Source organism: Petromyzon marinus, chromosome 5 (assembly GCF_048934315.1).
Source record: "Petromyzon marinus isolate PM22_M1 ecotype Great Lakes invasive population chromosome 5, UKy_Petmar_22M1.pri1.0, whole genome shotgun sequence".
NCBI classification, from domain to species: domain Eukaryota; kingdom Metazoa; phylum Chordata; class Hyperoartia; order Petromyzontiformes; family Petromyzontidae; genus Petromyzon; species Petromyzon marinus.
Window position 1 is genome coordinate 8520647 of NC_133671.1, and position 24085 is coordinate 8544731.

General features: G+C 45.2%; 1 protein-coding gene across 2 annotated transcripts; it reads left to right on the forward strand.

The window, feature by feature from the left end:
- The first annotated feature begins 1146 nt into the window (after nucleotides 1–1146).
- Nucleotides 1147–21227, forward strand: C5H19orf53 (chromosome 5 C19orf53 homolog). Of its 2 annotated transcripts, XR_012935591.1 has the most exons (4): nucleotides 1152–1342; nucleotides 5443–5498; nucleotides 7752–12460; nucleotides 13403–21227. XR_012935591.1 is itself a non-coding variant. In XM_032946832.2 (3 exons), the coding sequence occupies exons 1-3, from the start codon at nucleotides 1240–1242 to the stop codon at nucleotides 7929–7931; spliced, it is 339 nt and encodes a 112-aa protein (XP_032802723.1). In that variant the 5' UTR covers nucleotides 1147–1239; the 3' UTR covers nucleotides 7932–11459. The 2 variants fall into 2 exon arrangements, 1 of the variants encoding a protein (XP_032802723.1); XM_032946832.2 differs by lacking the exon at nucleotides 13403–21227 and having other exon boundaries at nucleotides 1147–1342; nucleotides 7752–11459.
- Nucleotides 21228–24085: the final 2858 nt, after the last annotated feature.

A 24085-nucleotide genomic window follows, 5' to 3' on the forward strand; every position in this document is an offset into this window, starting at 1 on the left:
GTATTTGTACGCAAAATGCTCACTGCCCTAGTAGCCCTTATAGTCAACTTACCCTCCCTCTTTGGTTCTATTCGGTAAAGTCACGTAGGTAAAAAATAAAACAAACGTGACTTTACCGAATAGAACCAAAGAGTATGGATCCTTGCAGTCGTGAAAGCTTTTAAATCTAGAATTACCCTCCCTCCACATTTTGGGAGACCAAACTGAAGGGCCCCAAAAGAGAAAATTGCCCGCTTTCTCCAGTTATAACCGGGCAACTCAATTATACCTGTGCCAAAAAAACAAACCTGCAGCTGTTTGTGATCTCCCTCCTGCCCTTGTAGAATTGGCAAGGTGATCCCTCAACCTTAACCCCTCTCGCATTTGGGGGAGGGGGAGGAGGGGGGAGGGGAGGAGGGGGGAGGGGAGGAGGGGGGAGGGGAGGAGGGGGGAGGGGCCTCTTCCCAGCGGCCATTTTAAAACAAAATGGCGGCACCGCGGCTGCCCACCGTTGAGGAGCCTCTCGGCATCTAAATCGGCGAACAATCACGAACAATCACACGGCGTGGGGGGGGGAGGGGGATCGAGAGGGGCCGCATGCGAGCCAGGACTGACTCATTGGCCGGCGGAAATTGTGTTTTTTTTTCCCTTTCCGTTTGTAAAGTTTTCAACATCACACGCACACACACAGCATACGGGACCCACCACCCCCACCAGGGACTCTTTGTGGCTCAGTGAAGCAAGGCAGTAGTAAAAGGCTTGCAACGCATCATCACAACTTCCGGCAAATGTAAATCCAGTATTAATGTTCAGTGTCTACCATGATCAATCCACTGCTGGATGACGGCATCACCGTCGCACGTCTCTTCATCGGACACCACCGCCCTCCCCCTTTGTAAACCCCCACCAATAAAACAACCCCCCCCCCCTTGAAAAAATATATATAAATCCGCCGTATTATTAACAGCGCGTCGCAGCATTTCTCGAGAGGTTAAGAGGTGGGGAAATAATAAACCCCCACCCCACTATGTAATGGCAACAAACGCGTGGATCGCTTTCTCGACGAATCGACAAGCCACGCGATTCCACAGCGGGCGCGCGGGGCGGTGGGAGGGGGGGGGTGCTTCACGTTGCTGGAGGGCGAATCGCGGAATCGAATCGACATCGTTTATTAGCACTTCGTCGCATAGCGGCGTGAATCGATCCGGGCTCTCGCGTCGTCTTCCTCCTCCTCCTCTCCCGAAGCTGCTGAGGGTCGCGATGGCGCAGGGCAACCTGAAGCTGAAGGCGAAGGCGCGTGCAGCCACGGGCAAGAAGCAGAAGTCGGCTCAGCCCGCAAAGGCCAAGAGTCCCAAGAAGGGAGGTGGGCGAGGGATAATTGTGCGGCCGGACGGCCCGCAGTCGTCGTCGGTCGTCATCGTCGTCGTCGTCGTTGTTGGGATGGCGGCGTGCGATCCTTAGGCTCCACATCATCATCATCGTCATCACCATCATCACCATCGTCGTTGTTGTTGTTGGGATGGCGGCGTGCGATCCTTAGGCTCCACATCATCATCACCATCGTCGTCGTTGTTGTTGGGATGGCGGCGTGCGATCCTTAGGCTCCACATCATCGTCATCACCATCATCACCATCGTCGTCGTCGAGCCATTGTCCGTCCACTGCTAGATGGAGGACGTTGGCCTCTCGGTATCAGGCTCGTCTCGCGATCTTCCCGGCGCACGTGAATTTAAATCTTAATTCGCTCCCCGTCTCCGCGTTGTTGTTGGCGATGCCGTGCGTCCGTGCGTGTCCCGTGTGCGACTGGCGCGCGTTCGGTTCTCTGTCTGCCGTCTCTCCCCCCCCCCCCGCCGCAACGGGCTGGGTTCTGTGACTACCATGATCAACCCAGCCCGTTGACTTTAATGTGTCGGCACGATGTCTCGCCGATTGTGCGCCGTACGTGATCCGCCTCGTTCCTCTGCCTCTCTTAATTCGTGAGCGCCAAGCGCGCGCGTCTCCTCGGCGAGCCACGGTAAGGTTAGGGTCCGCTTGCGGTAATCGTGCGTGTGCGGGGATATACAGTGTGTGTATATGTGTGTGTGTGTACATACGACTATTGGTGTTCGCCAACAGCAATTGAATCAACATTCCGTTAACTGCTATAACGGGGGATCGATCTTTGTCGTTGTTTTTGGGAGAGAAAAGATAAAAGCCTCCTCCTCTCCCTCCTCCTCCCTCGCGGTCGTCATCATGGGGCTTGCAAAGCCAATCGCACAGTAGACCTTACAATGGCAATTGGGGGCTCATTGAGCCTCAGTAAGGCTGCAGCCCCCTCCCCCGTGTGTGTGTGTTAAGATTGAAATCGTGCGACATTGTTGTACGGTGGAGAGCGGTGGTGCAGTGGTTAGCGCACTGCGCCACCAAACCTTACGTCCACCCGAATTCTATTCCCCGGCCACGGCGGCGAACGGTCTCATTGTCTCAACCTGCCCCTGGGTCTCCCCGACTCGATCTTCATTATTTAATTGATTAGCTATTTGGTGCAGTGTGTGTGTGTGTGTGCGAAGATCAGCACAGGGGAGACAAAGGTGGCCGAGCCTGGTGCTGACCAAACCATCGCTCAATAAAAAATATATTTCTGGACATGTCCAAGAGGGGCGGGTCCAGAACCTTGCGGCGATAAACAATAAAAAAATACACGATACGGGTACAAAATATAGGAAAAGTAAACATGACTTAATACTATAGAAATACAACTAAACTTTTTTTTTAAAAAAAATCTTACCGGTAACAAAAAAAAAGCCCACTGAGGCGTTAACTTATTTTTCAGAAGCGACCTGATCGCAAATGATAGCTCAACGAAATGGCTTATAAATGTGGTATTTTATAGCACCCAAATAGTCTGAACGCGCGTTTCTAAATGTGGGGGTGAATAGCGGGAAGGACGTGGAGAAAAATCCACGAGGGAGAGAGACACCGCAAAATCCACGAGGGAGAGACACCGCAAAATCCACGAGGATATGTACCGCAGGCATCCGAATTGGGATCGAACCCACCACGGCCTCCAATGAAATACGATCGACAACATCCACAACATTTCTGTCGTGGTAATGTTTGCTATGATCGCCCTTGAAACAACGACTGAACCCCAGAAAATATTGGACTTCCTTCTCTCTTGGTACTCGCCATGAAATAGAAATTTCGGCGCAGCCTGTGCCTCCCCTAGGCGTGTGTGGTGGCGTTGTAACGTGAACCGTTAAAGGTTTATCGGCACCCGTAAACCGGTAACCGTTTGTACTCATCGGTTACCGGTTCTCGACGTCAGGAACTGGTGACTACGTTTTCGGGGGAAATGTTAGTAATGCAAAGATTGGCACGCGCCAGCCTACAAAGGGCACGGGCGGCCTATGCCACCGCGTGGTAAATTTGACCTCGTTTCTCAGTTAAAAGTTAAAGGTGCAGCTTTCTCAAGCCACTCGAGGGAGCCTGTAGTGTGATATTTGGTCTACTCTTCCTCGCTGACCGCGTGTGCGGCTTGGAAGAGGTGGGCTTACCCACACTTTATCCCAACACGTGACCTGTCAGTAGACTAGTTGGCGTGTGCTAACCATGACACCACGGCAACGCCCCTCATTTTCTCAGTTGAAAGGTAAAAAAAAATATATAATGTGGATGAAAACGGGTAACCCATTTTTTACCGGGTTTTATCCAAAATGCTTACCAGTAATGAAAAATAAAGGACATTCGCAACCCGAAATGAAAGTCGGCTGTTGAGAGACTGGTGTATTTGCGTGGTCTCAATATGCGCTCACCATGGGTACTTTGTTTCTCGAGGGGGGCCATCCAGATTATGCTAGGGGTTGGAAATTGTCTTTCTGTCTGTCATGTCGGTGCTTCATGCACACAGTGGAGAACGACACGCGAGTGACCACTCATACACCGTGTTGAGCAACGACACACGCCAATTCCTTTTGTTCATTACGACGGTCAAGAGGTGTGCCGTCCATTGACTGCATTTTCATGTTCTGAACACATTTTGCTCCTAGTACATCGACTGTAAGTAACCAATATGACACAGTTTTTTTTTTAGAGAACAAAGACCGCAACTAATTCAGATGCTTAGCTTTAGCTAATCATATTCTTTGGTTCTTTCGGTAAAGTCACGTAGAATGAGAATAAAATAATAAATTGATAAAATATAATAACACAATAATATTCTCACGACGTTTCGGCCACAACACAAGCGGCCTTCATCAGGTGAAGGGACGAGACTGTCTGGAGGACAGTGCTGGGCTTTTTCACTCCAGCGCTGTCCTCCAGACAGTCTCATCCCTTCACCTGATGAAGGCCGCTTGTGTTGTGGCCGAAACATCGTGAGAATATTGTTTTTTATTTTATCAATTTATTATTTTATTCTCATTCTACGTGACTTTACCGAAAGAACCAAAGAATATGAATCCTTGCAGTCACGAAAGCTTTAAATCGAAATTTAGCTAATCGGTTTGTTTCAAAGTGTTGTGTAAGAAGAAAATGAATGATCGGTTATATATGAAACTCATGGTGGTACCCCGGGGTCCCATAAGCCCCCGTCGCATAAACTGCGTTGCGACGTCATCTTATGTCTATTGAAGGCGAATGATACGGCAATCTCTTCCTCTCGACGAGCTCTACACGATGCACTAATTAAAGTTTCAAAGTTTTGTTTATTACTACGGCAATTTTGGCGACGGGTGCTTGGTGAAGAACGAGAGGATTGATTTCTGGTGGGTCGCGGCGTTTATGTGCGCGGTGGGACGGAGTCACCATAAATAAATACATTAATTACGATTTTGACTTCAGTTTATTCGGGGTCCCGCCATAAGGTTCATATGAAGGCTAAGATGCTGCCTGTGGTGTGATAATTAGTACACCGTCCTTGCAATCTAATCCAGACTTCCTATCATACTCCTGGCAGGGCAGTTGTGATAATGCGGCAAGTTTATTTAACCTCCGGGCCCTCTGTCCACCCGATTGGCAGGTCACGTGCGGTGGGGTGCAGTGTGGGTACTCCCACCTTTTACACTATCTGACCAGTGTGAAAGAGTAGGTCCAGATATCCTTCAGAGGGGCTCTCTTGTGCTTCCTGTAGGGGAGGCCCTTCTGCCAGCAGTGGCCTAAGCAAGTAATTGCTGGGCTGCACCTTTTAAGAATTGGCAAACCTGCCTCAAGTTGTAAAGTGGATCTTAATTTGTTCTGATATCATGAGCCATTTCCTAAATTACAAAGTGACCCTTTGAGTTAAGTAGAGCTAAATTATCAACCGTCCCTGTATAACTAAGAGTTCCACATTGTTCCCTGGAAAAAACAGATATAAAAATTCAGTCGACTTGCACATGCATTTATATTCTCCACCGGACTGTTGACACATTTTAGTCTGGAGCATTCTTATGCTTCATTGTAACCTCTTGATGTGCTTCTGTGTGTGTGCGCATGTGTGCATAGGTCGTGTCATTGCCCCAAAGAAAGCTAAAGTTGTGGAGTCCCAAAAGCTGAAGAAGGTAAGCAGCTTAATGGGTCTGTGGGGAGTGAACTCTGCTATTTAAAATTTGAATTATAATTTGTGCTAATTGTGTGAACCCCACATTCATATAAGCATGCACCACATTCAGAAATGGTCACTTCACTTTAGGTTTCTCCTCCAGTGCCAAACCGTTAATGCTCAGTTAAACTTATCGTTTCGATCTACCAATTTATTCCCACTGGTCGCTGGATACAGATATTAAGCATTTAAAGAATAGCATATTTATATAAACTGAGGAATCAGATGCACTGGGATTCAGTCAGCGTTTATCTTCTTGCTGGCAGTTAACTATATACTGGCAGTCCCGACTTTTACGATAATGCATTCCTAGAAACCCCATCGTAAATCGGATCCTATCATCCTAAATCGGACCCTATTTTTGCATAGACGGTAGAAACAGCAGAGATATCACTTGCCGATGTGTTTTTGCCTTTTATCAGCCATATTTAACAGGGTTTAATCGGTAACAATACACAAAAAACACTTGAGAATAACAATCTTCACGCCAAGTCACATTGGAAAGGCACACTGACTGTTCAAATGTGTCTTGTCTAGGTTTGTGCTTGTATTTTTATGATCACAGTCTCACCTTTGTACAGCCGAGCTCATTTATAATTTCAAAGGCAAGTGGCATTGTGCCTAATGAATACAACACTTGTGTGGACAAACACAGATCGAGAGCACTTTCATGCCTTTGAACAAACATTTTCTTGTACTTGAACAAATTTATCAAGTGTTTAGCTAATGCTAGGGTAATGGCTCTTTGCCTAAGGGCGTTTTACACATAGGTAGCTGCTGATAACGTTTTTCCTTGATCCCTTAGGAATGGTGATTTATCGTGAGATGGTTAATTCACACATTTGGAATATTTAACGGTTTTTGTGTTATTTAATCAACCCAAAAAATATCTTCGCCCTACTTAGCGTTGCAGATTCCCAGCACGTATCACCTCAATGGGATCTCAGCTGGTTTACATGAATAATGTTGCTCTGTTGTGTTTTTTTTTCTATTGCACAAAGGGGTCACGAGATTGCTATGCAAAGCAAAACCTGTCCGTCGCATGCCTCGTTTACATGAAGCATTTCCGCGAGAGGGACCACTGCAGCTAAAACAAAATCGCAGACGAATAACAACTTCTTTGACCTAATTTGAATTTTGTGGAGGTCAGTCGTTTTTGGCTCATCACATGTGAATCATCGTCGTCATGGTCAGCCATGATTTAATCTACATGATTAATCCTCCCCAAGCCATTGCCATCTCGTGGTTCTGTCATGCAATTATCCCCCTTAGCGCCTGCACACAAGCTCATTTCATCCCTCCATCTCCCCCAATGGTCGTCCTCTTGTCTCCCATCAACATTCTTGACCATCGGCCATCATCCTTTTTAGTGGCATGTCCGACCTAAGACCACTTCCTACCTCTTATTTTTATACCATACGGTTTGGACAAAATACACCGAACAGCTTATTTTGGTGACAGTGGGTTGGCAGTGGTGTACAAGCACAAGTGACAAAAACTCAACATGCTCTTCATTAATACTGCCTTAAAAAGAAAATATAATTGGCAACGTTTCGGGCATTGGCCCTTCATCATAGCACATGAAGAAGGGCCATTACCCAAAACATTGGCGATGTTTATATATTTCCTATTAAGGCAGTGTTATTGATAAATGTTTTGAAAAATGTTTTTGTTTACACCAGACCAGTTTGAGAATAGTTTTTTTCCTTTTTTTTGGCAACACAACAGTTGTGAAGATGTTACAATATCAAAATGAAACCTTTTACAAGGAATCATGTCGGCATTGACCACAATACTTGTGGTCAGAATGCAAACAAAAAACATACTCTTGGTGTGGACCAATCAGTTTCAAAGACAATGCATATATTATCAGAGTTTTTTTGTTTGGGTTCTGACCTCAAGTATTGTGGTTAATGCAGACATGTGATTCCTTGTCAAAGGTTTCAGTTTGGTATTGTAACATCTTAACACCATTTTTGTTGCCAGAAAAAAGGGGAAAACCTATTCTCATTTTGGTACTGGCAAAGGAGGTAACTGGACCAGTTTCTTTCATGTGAGAAATGCCGACTCGGGCAACGGATTACATTTCTACCACTTAAGTTTTGTACTTGGCTCCAGTGGCATGGCTGGTGAACTTCACGTAGCATTGCTGGTGTTAAGTGAAGCGTGTGTGTGCGTGCGTGCGCTTGTGTTGTGCTTGTGCGCGTCTCAGCGTCTGGAGGTGGCCATACGAGGCCGAATTGAGGAGGAGCTGAGCGTCAAGGCAAGCGCCAGAAAATCAAGAGGAAAGGCAGTGGCCACTAAGGCCTCGCAGGGCGGTCAGAGCCAAGCCAAGCCAGGCAAGTCGGCCCCTAAGCGAGGCAGACCGGCAGCAAAGACTAAATCTGCTTAGAAATAGACGTGGCGGATTTCCTGATGGTGCCCCATTAGTGGTTGAGTTGATGTTTTTTTTGTTTTTATTGCTGTTGTGACGTAGGTGTTTATTATCTTCGAATGACAGTCACTAACACTGAAGTATAAAAGTTACTCTGTGGTCCAACTCAAATCCGTCCATATATCTTCACGTGTGTGTCGTCAGAACTGCTGCCAGTAAAAGCATTACCTTGTTGCAAGTTTACAACAAGAATACACATGTAATGATCACTGGCACGTTTTAATTTTTTTATGGTCCATTTTATATAATGCACAATTGTATTGAGGGCTCATGTCTTTTACATTGTCTTCGTTCACAAGCATCAACATCACAGGCCACACTGAGCCAATGGCAGGAATTGAAAACAAATATCTGAATGCAGAATTAGTAGTGGTATCTACATAACTGCTGCCAAATGGGATAAGTGTGGCATAAATCCGGACCTAAAACTGTCCTTGGTACACTTTGTGTTCGTGCACGCCAAGCAAGTGAACATGCAGCGGTGGGGAAAAAAAATCAGCTTTGGCGTTGTGATAGGATAGTGGACTAGAACGTTGTCTGGATAACTTGCAAGAAAACATCGATGAGTCTTAAGGCAAGATTTATTTTCAAGAGTGCCGAACGTGATAAGCCATTTATGTTTTGGGGGAGTGTTTTGGCACGTGGCTGAAAATTGGAGTGCCTAGAGAAAACTCGTGCGTACTAGAGGAGAACACACAAGTCAACACGGGTAATTTGTTAGAAGCCTCCTGCCCGTACTGATGGCATAACCTTGTTGCCCAGTTTGTGGGTGCTCATGCAAGTGACGGGTTATCACATATCATTTGAGCTCTATTGGAGAGTGTGTACGTACGTCTGTTTACATTGCTCAAGTTAAAGGATCGATTCAATTTATGCTGAATGCGCATGAATGTGTAAAACACACGGTGAACAAAAAGGGAAATGCTTTATGCATGCCAGCTTAGATCGGTGTCGAGCATCGGGGTGTTGACCAGCACTTTGTGTTGAAATGCCCCAGTTGCATTTTTCCTTGTTGATTATTCAGTGTGCCTACCGTGTGCCACCCTCGACCTAACTGAAGCAGCATGTGCCCACCCGCCCCAGTCTGCAGGCTTGTAACCGTTAACCTTTTTTGGTTTATCGTTTCAAACTGGTATATTTTTTTTTCCTTTATGAGTTCATTTCATATTGTCAAGTGATCAGTCAGATGTGCGCCTGCCTCACTAACTGGAGAAGAATCCGGCGATGTGTTTAGGAAACATGGTGCTTCCTTTCTCTGTACTGCACTCATTTGGCTTGGTGACAGTTTCTAAAATGGCCCCTCCACTCTTATTGTCATACGAGGCGCTCCATTGATCCATGTGAGGTGATAGTTAATGGTGACGGTAAAATACAGCAAGCATCAACGTGCATTTTGTTTGGAAACCCAGTTGCTATAGCAGTTTATATTTGGAATGATACAATATCAAACTCGCACCGCTTTTGAACGCCACATCTAATCAAAACGCTTTAGAGCAGTGCAACACAGGTTGTGAAAATGGGTAGAAACGTTTGTGGCAATTTTTTGAAACTATTATTGAATAGGATGAGGGGTTACTACTTCAAGGTTTAGGTTGAGGAAGAATGAATATTCCGATTGCTGGACAACTGGTAGAACAGGTGAAGACATTCAGTTACTTGGGAGCATTTATCATGCAAAATGGATGTGTAGTGCGATATAGGTCAAGGATTGATATGGTGAAACAGGTAATCGGCAAGAAAGAGTTGTTGACAAGAACAATCTGTGAAACTGAAAAAGGAAGATGGTTGAGATGAAGGTGCGGAGCGCTGCTTTGCCTGGAGCGGATACGTGAAGACTGAGAAATGATGGAGTCGGTGGAGAAGGATCTAGAGCCAGTGGTGGGCAACCTACGACTGGTGGAGCCACTCGTGGTGGCCTGGTCTAAGTGTGTCTAGAGTGATGTGTGATGGCATGATGAGTGGACAAGCAAGTTTTGAAGCTTGTGGCCCACTGATGTGAAGGAGGGCCGCTCGTGTGTCCCACTGACTCGTCTGGGTTGCTCATCAGTGATGTAGAGAGAGAGAGAGCTGGAAAGAGAAGACCAACGAAGACATCTTTAATGGCATCAAGAAAATAATGATAATGGAAGTCATCAGAAGGAGGGAGAACTGGATAGGACACATTCTACAAAGGAATGCTTTGATAAAGGATATTGTACAAGGAAGAGTGGATGGGAAAATAATGAGAGAGGCCGAAGATTGGGATGTTGAAAAAGCCGAAGGGAGGGTCTTGTGGAAATGAAGAGGGCAGAGAATAGGATGGAGATGATTGCATCTAAGGAGCTGCCGTTGAGGCATGGCACCAAAGAAAAAGATTGAAAGGGATGAGTTACTACAGTGTTAAAAATTACACAGAAGTCATTTGTAATAGTGAATCGTAATCAGAGTGCAAAGTTCGGTGTTGATTTAAACAAGGTCTTAAATTGAGGTGGGGGGGAGCTGGCAACGCTGATGAGGACAATTACAGACAGGGATGCAGAGGAGGAGCAACCCTGCCCCCCACCTCTTGAGTGAAGTTGGACTGATGGCATTAGGAGATGGTTACTGGAAAAATGGGGGGTGAGGAGGATAGTGTAATGAGAAGAGGTGGAGATGAATCCATAAAGGATATTTTAAATATTACTTTGCAGGCAATACTTAGATGGACAGGGAGCCAGTGGGTGGATTTCCGGATTGGAGGTCACTTGCTTCGTGATAAGTCTGGCTGCCATTTTCTGGATTGCCTGTAGTGTAACAGTGCATATTCTGCAGAAGCCAAGGCAAGATATGGACAATATAGGGGATCGAAAGATTTCAGAAACGATACGTTGAGCATCGATAGACCAAACCTAAATGCTGGGTTGCTTACAATTCTGCTTTATCAAGTTTGGTACACGTGATGCGAGCTGTTTTAAACAATACAGCTGCTGTAGTAACGGAACAAGAGTTAATAAGATCAGATACTGGAGGTTGAAACTGCCTCGTTAGTTGCGTTGAGAAAGTATTCAAGTGAAATGAAGTCAGCCTTATAAGATACCAAAGTGTTCAATAAACCCTGGAAATGTTTCACCCACATTCAGAAATTGTCGCAGATGCAGGACGAATACAACATTGCTCAAAAACCATATACGTTAAACAAAACATTGCAAGCATTCATTAATGTTTACCTATGAAAGGCTCGTTTAGTCTCAAGACTTTCAGGATGGTGCTGTTTGGGATGTTTAGCTAATATATTTTTGAGTATTTTTGTTGGTGGAATGGGGTTATGGAGAAAACCTACACGTACTCGAGAAAAACACTTGAATTCCAAATTTGGGTTTTTTGTCATCAAAACTACATTTTCAGTTTAACTCTTGAAATTTTACATGATTTTTAGGTTTTAGATTGTGTTTTTTTTATTTGTGTACTGTAGTTGATATGTACGCTTTGCTAACTTAGTTTGAGTTATTAAAATAAGCTTAATGAAAACTTGTTGTTTTTGTGATGTTTGTGCGTGGGGAGCGGTTGTGTGGCGGTTATCGCGTTGCACTACAAACCCGGTGGCCTGAGTTTGATTCCCACTCACCATCTTCCAACACCAATGACGATTATCTGAACCGATCCCAAGCCTCCCCTAGGTTGACTCGGCCCCAGTGAATAGTGGTGCAATGTATAAACATTGCCGCTGGGGAGACGATGGCATCTGGGCGTAGTGCTGGCCACCTAACCCCTCGTGTGTCGTGCCGGCCTTCATTGGTGCTCGCTAATAGCACTTGCTACAACGGTCTGTTAAGGCTATACGGGGATCTTTATTGCGTGACATTTGTGTTCACATTGAAAAGAGTGTTTTGTGGATAAAATAAATCCGTTATAGGATATAAAAAAATGTTATATGAAGTTCCCTTTAAAAATATCGAATAGTGGAGCATTGTCTTGACAGGATAGTGCACCTTCTTTGGTTCTTTCGGTAAAGTCACGTAGAATGAGAATAAAATAATAAAATAACACAATAAAATTCTCACGACGTTTCGGCCACAACGCAAGCGGTCGTCTTCAGGTGAAAGGTACAGAACTGTCGGGACGACGATAGTGCACATCAAGTAGTGCACCAGGCTTGTATTAGAGAATGGCTGCAAAAGATGTCACAGAATAACTTTAGAAGTCTCTTCAAAATGCCTCTTAGCACTTGGAACACGTTTTGCATTTTCTGAACAGGGTGTTCCCCATATATCAAGTAAAACCTTCAATTCCCAGAGCCGAAGTAAGCTACAGACCAAATTCATTTTAATTGTTTTTTTTTGCAGTCGACTAAACTTTTTATTTTCCCAGGTAAGGCCGACTGAGCTCTTCAACTTTTTCACAAATGAACTGGCCACCAATGATAGTCCATTGCAGTGGATTGTGGAAATGTTTAGCTGCTGAATCTTCAAAATCAGGGGTCCCCAACCCCCGGTCCGTGGCCTGTTAGGAACCGGGACGCACAGCAGGAGGTGAGCGGTGAGTCTGCGCGTGGCCTGCCCCCATTATTTTATTTACCACTTCCGTCCGTGCCTCTTTACTGCACTGTTCACTTTGTCAGTTTTGATAAGCCCACAAGCTCTAACCCCTAGTAGCCAAAATGAGTAAAAAAACAAACGTTGCTGGAGAGCTTCTTTGAAAAGGGGGAAAGCCCAAATGATGACCCCCCCCTCCCGGTCCGTGAAAAAATTGCCTTCCACGAAACCGGTCCCTGGTGCCAAAAAGTTTGGGGACCGCGTCCAAATGTATGTTTCTAATGTTTCTAACTGTGGAGGGAAAAGCCGGTGGAAAATCCGCACGACCACAGAGAGACATGCAAACTCCGAATTATACAAGCATCAGGGTTGGAATCGAACCCATGACCTATAAACCAGGCGAGCTCATTACCATCTTGCCAGGCTGAGATTCAATTTCTTTGATTCAAACCCAGAATCTTAGTGGTCGCAGCTCGGTGCTCTTTGAATTGTTGTTTGTGTTTAGTTTGTCCTTCCGCTGCACCTCCGATTAGCACGGTTGGCTACGTATGATTTGATAGAAGTTAAAGATACATGCCATGATATTAGCTCCCAGAGTAACCCAACCACCTCGCAGATGAAGTATAATACGAAGCGGATATTAAACACTGGTATTCCAAAAGAGCAGGCTATATATAATGTCACCGTCTTTTGACGCACCAGAAATTGGAGTGCATTGTGAGCGATTTGAATGAAATTCCCACTCAAAGGAATGTGGGATTTCTACAACCAATTCAGGACTGCAGACGATGAGTGCCACTCGCTGCTCATTTTGAGCATGCTATTATTACACTGTGGGGGGGGGGGGTAGTGGTGGTGCATTGTGCTACGAACCCAGCGACCCCGAGTTTGAATCTCAACCATGGCTAACATCGGTGACGATTGATATTTTCTAAACAGGTATGGGTACCTCGGAGCCCCTTCAACCAGCGTTGACCAGCGAGGTGAAGAATGGGCAAGCAATACCCACAACCGACGTGTGGTGGGGAGACCTTCATCCGGCAGTGAATTGAAAATCGCCCGTGAATTCTTATACCATGTCATGTGCCATATCCTTTGTCAAAGATGTCTGCAATCATGGCCTCTATTTATACCCAGTTGCATCCAATTGTTAAACTTTGTGATGTAACTTGATTTGCGGTCTTCCCCAGCTTCTTGTACCTATACATTTCCCAGTCAAAACATTATATTCAGTCTCTTGTTTTTTCATTGCATGCCCAAGAAATCTAACTTCCATTTTGCTTAAGTGGATTGTATTGGGATTCTATTATCAAGTCACTTATACACAGTGGCTCTTAATTTGTGGGACTCAATAATTACAAACGCAACATCTACATTTGCATCAATCAGCCTGGGTTGTGCCCTTCCCTCTGTTATTGGAGGAACCCGAAGTATTCATTTTGAAGGCACCCATGCGGGACTTACGCACCCTCTGCGAGTATACATATACGGGTGATACAACAAAAACTCCACCCCAGGGTTTCCAAAACTCCAGTCCTTGTGACGAGAGCTAGGATGATTAGATTATAATTGAATCGATAATATGAATTAAATGTTATTAACGTCTTTTTTGTGGACGATCAAAGATTTTCCTGGCTTTATGCGGGTTTCGGTTTGTGCAATTTCGCTGCGATGGGGCTAACCTATTTCTACCCAAAATGCGCTATGTAAGGTTTGAACTCACTCATATGCGGCTATGCAGTCGCACACGTTCTCCCTGTGGCAGCGTGGCTTTTCCTCCAGGTCCTCCGGTTTGTCCCCTCCACATTTAGAAACACGCGTTTCGACTATCAGGCTGCTATAAATTCCCACATGATAAACCACTTCGTTGGGCTATCATTTGTGGCCAGGTCGCTTCTGAAAAAGAGCTACATAGCTCAGTGGGCTTTACCTGGTAAAATTCAATGAAAACAATCTTGATGGGTTTTAATGTGGGACAATATTTGTGCATGCTTGCATTCGCTGCTCGGCAGGCAGCTGTTGCGTGCGGTTTCACTTTGTGCGCCATTTTTTGGAAACGCATCTACTACTATCGCATAAAGCGAGGGAAACATGGAAGTGCAGGCCGACTCCCCACGTCCGGCCTCCCAAAGGCAGGAAACCCCCTGCAAGCCACGCCTACACATGCGCGCCACTGATGATGCCAATGACGTTTCCAAGCCTTGCCCATCACCTCCGGTCCAGCGGCACAACGTGGAAACAGGTGAGATTTTTTTTCGTCTTAACTGTTCGTGTTATCCACATACTGCTCCAGCAACCAAGGCATTTAGTGAAAGGCCCACCGTCAACCTTTGCTCGTTGGGAGGTCACTTTCCGATTTAAAGCTTTCGTGACTGCAAGGATTCATCTTCTTTGGTTCTTTCGGTAAAGTCACGTAGAATGAGAATAAAATAATACATTGATAAAATAAAATAACAATATTCTCACGACGTTTCGGCCACAACACAAGTGGCCTTCATCAGATGAAGGGACGAGACTGTCTGGAGGACAGCGCTGGAGTGAAAAAGCCACGCTCAGATCGCGACCTTTATGCTTGTCCGTCTGAACGGGGCCCGTAGCTATCCGTGTTGCTAAAGTTGAGGCTTAAAGGTCGCGATCTGAGCATGGCTTTTTCACTCCAGCGCTGTCCTCCAGACAGTCTCGTCCCTTCACCTGATGAAGGCCGCTTGTGTTGTGGCCGAAACGTCGTGAGAATATTGTGTTATTTTATTTTATCAATTTATTATTTTATTCTCATTCTACGTGACTTTACCGAAAGAACCAAAGAAGGTCACTTTCCCTTGTACCCTCTTTGCCTCTGCCAATTTCCGTATGTCCCAATAAAATGTGTTCTGTACAGCACCTTGAGATGTGCTTGTATTTATATGCCATCTTATAAATATGCATTGTGTGTTTGTCAGCAGGGGGAGTCTTGGTTGCTAAATGTTTTATTTAATTCTGTGCTCGCCTTGTGCACCCGATGGAGCTACGCACGCGTTTTAAAGAAACACGTGAGCATTCCACAGTCCCGACGATGCCAATACAGATCGAGGGAAAATCATTAATAAAACTTGGGCACAAACATTAATTGCATCTTTATATCTGTTTTCAACCCTAGTATTGTCAACGACAGTGTGTTTATATGGTCAGTCTAGTCGAGGACAAATCTTTCCTTTATTTCAAATTTGAAATTAATAGTTTGTTTTTGAATAATGAGAGACTCAAGAGTCTGTTGGGGGGGAACGTGCCAAGTTAGTTCTGCAAACTATGGTCCTCAATGTAATCATCGATGTCAACAAGATACGCTTCTGCGGCCGTCTGGAACCCTCATCCGATATTCGGAAGCTGCTGGAACTATGCAATTTTGAATCTAGATCGAAATCTCATTGGTAATGTTTTTTTGTGTTTAGTTTTTTCATCCCCACACATCCGATTAGCACGGTTGGCTATGTACAGTGCGAAATAAATTAAACATACATATGCATCCCGAGAGGCTCATGTTCAGCTGTGATGCATTGCTAGTAAAAGTACATAGCATCGGAACTCTGTTCTGTGTCGCCACATGTAAATAAATAACGTAGTTAATTTCGTTGGCTCTCTGGGCCAATATTCATCAACTTTATTGGAGGACGCTGCCTTGGAAATGGTGCACAAGTGCAATGATCAACAAACGCGACACATTCGTCAACAACACTGCCTTAAAACAAAACAAGCAGCAACGTTGCAGACAATAGCCATTGTTTATGTCACAAAAAAACATCATAAACCCGTGTATGTGCTATGAAGAAGGGCCATTGCCCGAAACGTCGCCGATTACATATATATTTGACTTTTAAGGGCAGTGTTGACGACTGTCGAGTTTTAATATTAAGCAGCCTTTCTTTGTTTTAGCAGGCTAACTGGACCAGTTTCGTTCGCCATAGATCTCCGCAGTTAAGCCTGCTCGTCACATTGCTGTTATTGGCAAGAGCACTCAATATAAACGATGGAGCCCTGCTCAATGCGCCACGGTGGCGAGATGTTAACTACCTCGCCTGATATGCAGGAGTTGGTGAGTTCGATCCCGACCCTGACACCTGTATATTTGGAGTTTGCATGCTCTCTCTTCCCGTGGTCGTGTGGTTTTGTATCTGTATCCTCCGGGTTATCCCTCCACATTTCTAAACATCCATTTAAGAGTATTTGGTTGCAATATATTTCCACGTGATAAGCCACTTCGTTGAGCTATCATTTGTGGCCAGGACACTTTTGAAAAAGAGCTACATAGCTCAGTCGGTCTTATCTAGTGAAATAAAAATAGATAATAGTTTACGGAAAACGCATTTTTGTCTCGAAACTTCATTACTGTGTGCGTGGTTGTGGAGCATTGTGGGTGTTAAAGTTCAGTTACAAAGCGTAATGCAGGGCCGTGATGGACGGCACCTGCATTCATCATGGCTGAAGATGATTGTGCATGAGATATGTTGGAAGACATTCTACTAAAATAACCCCTGTCAGCGTGACTTATCACACGACAAACCCAGGACTTGACGCGTGTAAATAAAAAAATACAACTTTAAATTGCTGCAAAATAATGGACCAAAAAGTAAGATGGACACTTCAAACCTTTTTTTTCCACGAGCGTGTGCTAAAAACCAAACCACAGGCCGCTTCCGTTAAAAAAAATCAACCTTGCGTGGTCGTTTACAGTGCGTGAAAAATACGCAGCAAGTTAAAGTAAAATTTCTCCGGTTACTTTGCCCAACGCGTACTAAAAGGTGTACGATTCAAGCCCCCGCGGCCACCCTCGTGAATACTGCGCGTGCGTCAATCAAATGCACGCCGTCTGGTCGACAGTGGACATCAAAGAATGGCAAGACATTATTCAAAGAAAGGCTAAAGCCCACGTGCACTGGTCTGGCAGTGCTTTGCAAGCGGTGTGTCTCGGCTAAATTTCAGATGTGCCGTGGTATTTTAGAAACGATTTAAAACACTAAGTTTTTATTTTACCAGGTAAGGCCCACTGAGCTATTTAGATCGTTTTTTTTTTAAAGGGCCTGGCCATAAATGATAGCTCAATGAAGCGGCTTATCGTGAGGAAATGTATATCAGCCAGATACTCCAAGCGCACGTTTACAAATGTGGAGGGGAAAACTGGAGGACCCGGAGAAAAAAAACCCCAGACTACCACGGGGAGAAAGACATGCAAACTCCAAATATACAGCAGGCGTCGGGATCGAACCCACAACCTCCCGCATACCAGGCGAGGAAGATAACGTTATGCCATTATTAAATAATGAATAGGCAAGCACATAGAAACAAACATAAAACAAATACGCATACATTGAAATGAATACAATAGACAGACGCAGAATTCCAAATAAAATCATGAAATAGACGAACAGACTAGCCATCCTAACAATTATCAATCAAAACAAAGACAGAGATCCTCCGTATAGCCGTTTCTGTCTTTTGGGATAAGTGCTGTTAGCGAGCACCTATGAAGGACGAAACGGCACACGAGGGGTTTGGTGGCCAGCACCACGCCCGGCCACCTTTGTCTCCCCAGTGGCGATGGAGTCTGAGTCGATCTAGGAGAGGCCCAGGACCGGTTCCGATAATAGTCACTGGTGTTGATCGTGAGCGAGAATCGATCTCGGGTCGCCGGGTTTGATGCGCAGCGCGTTATCCGCTGACACTACTGCTCCCATAGCAAGTATTACCAATTAAACACACCAAGGCCGTCATTATAATCAAATATGCTCAAAATGTCCCCCCCAATATATTGCTATAAAATAGATTTCTGTTTATATGATTGTGGTTATGGTTGTATTTTATTAATCCCTAATATCTGCCATTACATACAATGATACAAGAAAAGGTAAAAAAATATAAAAACAGAGCAATGTAATACAATAACACTATTAGACATTGTAAAAAATAAATAAAAAGTCCATCCTATGTGTTAGTGAATTTAATATTTTAGGCAGGAAATTCGTTTTAAAATTGATTTAAAAAATAATTTGGGGAGGACCCCCAGACCCCCTGGAAAATTTGGTCCCCCCAATGTTGACTCCATGACTACAGCCTTGAAACATACGCACACGAACATGCACGCACCCTCGCACTGGCTGACACAACAACACAACTCCTCCGTCTTAGTTAATTGGCTGAGCCAACTTAGCCGAGGCACGCCGAGCTGAGGCAATTAACTGGCTGAGCCAATGAATTAAGATTAAACCCATAATTTCGTTGAGTCGATGAGGACTGGGGAAAACAAAAAAACACGCGGTGATCCGAGGGGGAGAGAGCGACCAACGACGCGATTGCGGAAATTCCACGTTGTCGTGACGGCACCAGGTCCGTCCGTAGTGGCGTGTCACTTGAGAAAGAGACGCGTGCGCATCCACCACACTCAACATCACCATCGGCCATGATCAGTCCACTGCTAGATGAAGGGCCCCGAGTGATATTTTGGTTCGGTGTGTCGCGACACCGTGGGTGACGAAGAACGTTGAGCACCCACCGCACTGGTGTCGCTGTCAAAATTCGTTAAAAAGAGAATTCCGGGAACATCGCCCCCTACTGCGAAACTACTGCAGACTCTGTCCGTGAAAGGCAGTGGCTTACACACAGCGGTCCCCAACCATTTTAGCACCAGGGACCGGTTTCGTGGAAGACAATTTTTTTCACGGACCGGGGGGGGGGGGGGGTGGATTCATCATTGGGTCTTTCCCCCTTTTTCAAAGAAGCTCTCCAGCGACGTTTGTTTGTTACTCATTGTGGCTACTAGGGGTTAGAGCTTGTGGGCTTAACAACACTGTGACTGAGACAAGTGTGCAGTGTGGGAAAGAGGCGCGGATGGAAGTGGTGAATAATAAAATAATGTGGGCGGGGGGCCACGCGCGGACTCACCGCTCTCACCTCCTGCTGCTGCTGTGCGGCCCGGTAACTAACAGGCCACGGACCGGTACCGGTCCGCGGCCCGGGGGTTGGGGACCCCTGCCTTACACGATAGCCTTGCGCGATAATATTAGATGAGAATGCCACATTTGATTTGAGTTCAAGTGTCCCTTTACGAGGTGTTTGTGTGGCTCGTGTTGATTCATTGTTGCGTCCGTGTCAGTTGAGCTCAGGATAAACACGAGCAAATCAGAGGTATAATGCACAACAAAGTTTGCTGAATAAAAACTTTCTTAAGGTGATATAATTTGGAGGGACACACATGGAAAACACAGCGGAAGGGTGGACTGGAATGAAAATGATTGAATAAAGAAGCAGATGAGAGCGCTTTTGGAAATCTGAACTTGATAATACAAGCAACATACCAATGTGGCTACAGAAGTACATTTCTAATCAGTACGTACCTCATGGTATGGTTTCATAAATATGGTTATTAACAACACCAACAATGGAACAAAAGTCGAAAAGTGAGCAATGGAGTACTGGGATATGCATGCAGAGTGGTTCTCATTGACTTTGGGGCATAATCCCACGTTCCCGTTTGAGATGGAACTCGTCCTGTGAATGCACCAAGGCAGTGTCAACTTGCTGCATCGTCACTCCGAGGTTGGGGGATGAACTAGCAAACACCCTGCGATGCTGCACCGATTGGTGAGAAGTCAACAACTCCTTGCCCTATGGAGAATAATCCTGGCCACGGTAATGTGGAATTCGTTTTACCACTACTCGATCTCCCGACAACTAAAGATAGATGAGAAGACCACTAATTCGAACATTGGGGAAACCTTTACCGTTTAGAAACATGTGTCTAGATTTATAATTGTTTTTTTTACCCTTTTATCTGGCAACAAAAATGACACCTTTTTGTTACAAGGAGTCATGTTTGCATTGACCACAATACCTGCGGTCGGAATGCAAACAAAAAACATGAACTCTGATCATGTATTGGCACTGTCCTTGAAATTGATTGGTCCACACCCGAGACAGCTTTCCTTAGCCTAGTCTCACATGGTGTTGGACCAGATGACGCCAAAAGGCGCACAACTCAAAGACAATGCACCATCAGAGTATGAGAGCTCGGGGTAAGCATTCACACCATTGGAAACCTCATTTGCCAGTAGCAAAATATGATAATTGTTTTTTTTACCCTTTTATCTGGCAACAAAAACGACACCTTTTTTTTACAAGTAGTCATGTTTACAAGGTGTCATTTTTGTTGCCATACAGTATTGTGGTGATGGTGGTGTTTAAACTTCAGGAGTGAGCCCTCAACTGTGTAGCAATGGGGAAGACCCTAAAGCCAGATGATGGGACACTCAAAGGTAACTTTGAAGTCAGGTGTTGATTTGGCGGCAGCTTTGGGATCATGCAGCAGGAAGGAAACAATGGCATCAAGCGATGGAAGGAAGCAATGGTTGCAGTATGTTAAAAATGCGGTCGCCATGGTGCTAACTGGTAAATCCTTTAAGGATCACATCACACCTGTGCTCCTGTCCCTTCACTGGCTTCCTGTCCGTACCCGTATTGATTTTAAGAATTATCTTTGCTGGTATTCAAGGCCTCAAATGGACTTGCTCCTCCCTGCATTCATGACCTCTTTCAGCCACGTATATTCGTATATTCCATTAAGATCATTAAGATCCTCAGATTGTGCATTGCTCACTGTCCCAAGGTCTTGGATTCACACTTGAGGTGATCGTGTCTTTGCAATTGAGGCACGTAAACTCTGGAACTCCTTGCCCTTCAAGGTCAGGACTTTAAAAAAACTACAAATCTTCAACTCTCGACTAAAAACATATCTATTTTCAAACGTCTTTCTCACTTGAAGGGCACTTCATGAATTTTGATTATTATTCTTATCAACGTCATTGGCTGTGGTGACCTCTCGGCATTGCATCTATAACGTGAGAGTGCTGACTACCATAGGCTCCCAGTGACAATGTGTGCCTGGTTATATCAGGCTTGGAAGGATGCGTCGATTAAAACCGATGTATACACTCACGATACGCGCATCGAATCATGCGTGTGTTGGCGTCAATTATTTTCAAAATAAATTGTAACATTCATGCGTTACCTATGTCCCCACTAGGGGCGTTACAATTTCACTCCAGTGTTAAAACATATTTGCTCTATGTATACTTCGCGACCCTTAATAGTGACGTTTCGCCCACATTGTAGAAAACGGAACGGTTGGGTGTTGGGGGGGGGGGAAGAGGGCAAAGTGTTATGGGCTAAATTTAAATACCGCAAAAAATCAGCTCCCTCCCCCAACTATGGATGCAGGAGGGCATGAGACCCCCACAGCCAGAGTTCCATTGGCTCAGGGCTTTATCAACTTGAGATCTCTCGGATCTTTGCTTTGCGGTGGAGCTCAGCTCCGGAATAAACAGCCCACAGCAAGGGGGGGTTGGGAAACTCGCGCAGGAAGGAAAAAACCACGAGCGGATAAAGGGGTGCGGGGTGGTCATCGTGCGTGTGTCACCAACAGAGCTCACAACAAAACGCGACTTGAGTCATGTGCTGAACCATCGAGGCCCGGGTGGATTTGATGAATCACACCCGAGCCCCTCGCAGACAATCCGCACTCGACCACTTGCAGACATTGGCACAGCTCTTGAGTTCAGAGGTCAAATCGCTGTGGAAAAAATGTGACACTTGTTTGTCTGAAATACGAGATTGGAACATGAATGGTTGCTGCGTGGGAGGTCGCTCGTTGCTATCTGTTGTCCACCCTCCATAATCTAGAATAGGGGTCGGCAACCAAAATAACAAGCAGAGACAATGTTTTTCGAATTCGGTAAAAAAAAAACCCTCAATATTTCAAGAGACGCGATGCATATGAATACGAGACGATGGGTCCTTAATAAATAACTGTCACGAAGCGGCCCTTAAAAGAGCCGCATGCGGCTCCGGTGCCACGGGTTGCTGACCCCTGGTCTCGAACGCCTCCCTCCAGTGGTTACAGTTCAGGCTCAAGAACTTCACTTTCCCTCTGCCTATAACTGTCTATAAAGTCAACATACCCACTGTTTCTGGACAGCGCATTGATATGCGGTCGCACTTAGACGCTCTGCAAGTCCACATTGCATATTATGCGAGTTTGTGGGATTCTGTGTTAGTGTATGGGTCTCTGTGGCTGACTGCCTATCTGTATAAAATACAGTGAAGGAAAAACGAATTGGATCCCCTGCTGATTTTGTACGTTTCCCCCCTGACAAAGAAATGATCAGTCTATAATTTTAATGGTAGGTTTATTTGAACAGTGAGAAACAGAATAACAACTAAAATCTAGAAAAACGCATGTCAAAAATGTTATAAATTGATTTGCATTTTAATGAGGGAAATAAGTATTTGACCCCCTCTCAATTGGAAAGATTTCTGGCTCCCAGATGTCTTTTATACAGAAAACGAGCTGAGATTAGGAGCACACTCTTAAAGGGAGTGCTCCTAATCTCAGCTTGTTACCTATATAAAAGGCACCTGTCCACAGAATCAATCAATCAATCAGATTCCAAACTCTCCACCATGGCCAAGACCAAAGAGCTCCAAGGATGTCAGGGACAAGATTGTAGACCTACACAAGGCTGGAATGGGCTAAAAGATTATTGCCAAGCAGCTTGGTGAGAATGTGACAACAGTTGGTGCGATTATTCGCAAATGGAAGAAACACAAAAGAACTGTCAATCTTCCTCGGCATGGGGTTCCATGCAAGATTTCACCTCGTGGAGTTGCAATGATCATGAGAATGGTGAGAAATCAGCCCAGAACTACACGGGAGGATCTTGTCAATGATCTCAAGGCAGCTGGGACCATAGTCACCAAGAAAACAATTGGTAACACACTACGCCGTGAAGGACTGAAATCCTGCAGCGCCTGCAAGGTCCCCCTGCTCAAGAAAGCACATATACATGCCCCTCTGAAGTTTGCCAATGAACATCTGAATGATTCAGAGGACAACTGGGTGAAAGTGTTGTGGTCAGATGAGACCAAAATGGAGCTCTTTGGCATCAACTCAACTCGCCGTGTTTGGAGGAGGAGGAATGCTGCCTATGACCCCAAGAACACCATCCCCACCGTCAAACATGGAGGTGGAAACATGCTTTGGGGGTGTTTTTCTGCTAAGGGGACAGGACAACTTCACCGCATCAAAGGGACGATGGACGGAGCCATGTACCGTAAAATCTTGGGTGAAAACCTTCCCTCAGCCAGGGCATTGAAAATGGGTCGCAGATGGGTATCCCAGCATGACAATGACCCAAAACACACGGCCAAGGCAACAAAGGAGTGGCTCAAGAAGAAGCACATCAAGGTCCTGGAGTGGCCTAGCCAGTCTCCAGTCCTTAATCCCATAGGAAATCTGTGGAGGGAGCTGAAGGTTCGAGTTGCCAAACGTCAGCCTCGAAACCTTAATGACTTGGAGAAGATCTGCAAAGAGGAGTGGGACAAAATCCCTCCTGAGATGTGTGCAAACCTTGTGGCCAACTACAAGAAACGTCTGACCTCTGTGATTGCCAACAAGGGTTTTGCTACCAAGTACTAAGTCATATTTTGCAGAGGGGTCGAATACTTATTTCCCTCATTAAAATGCAAATCAATTAATAACATTTTTGACATGCGTTTTTCTGGATGTTTTTGTTGTTATTCTGTCTCTCACTGTTCAAA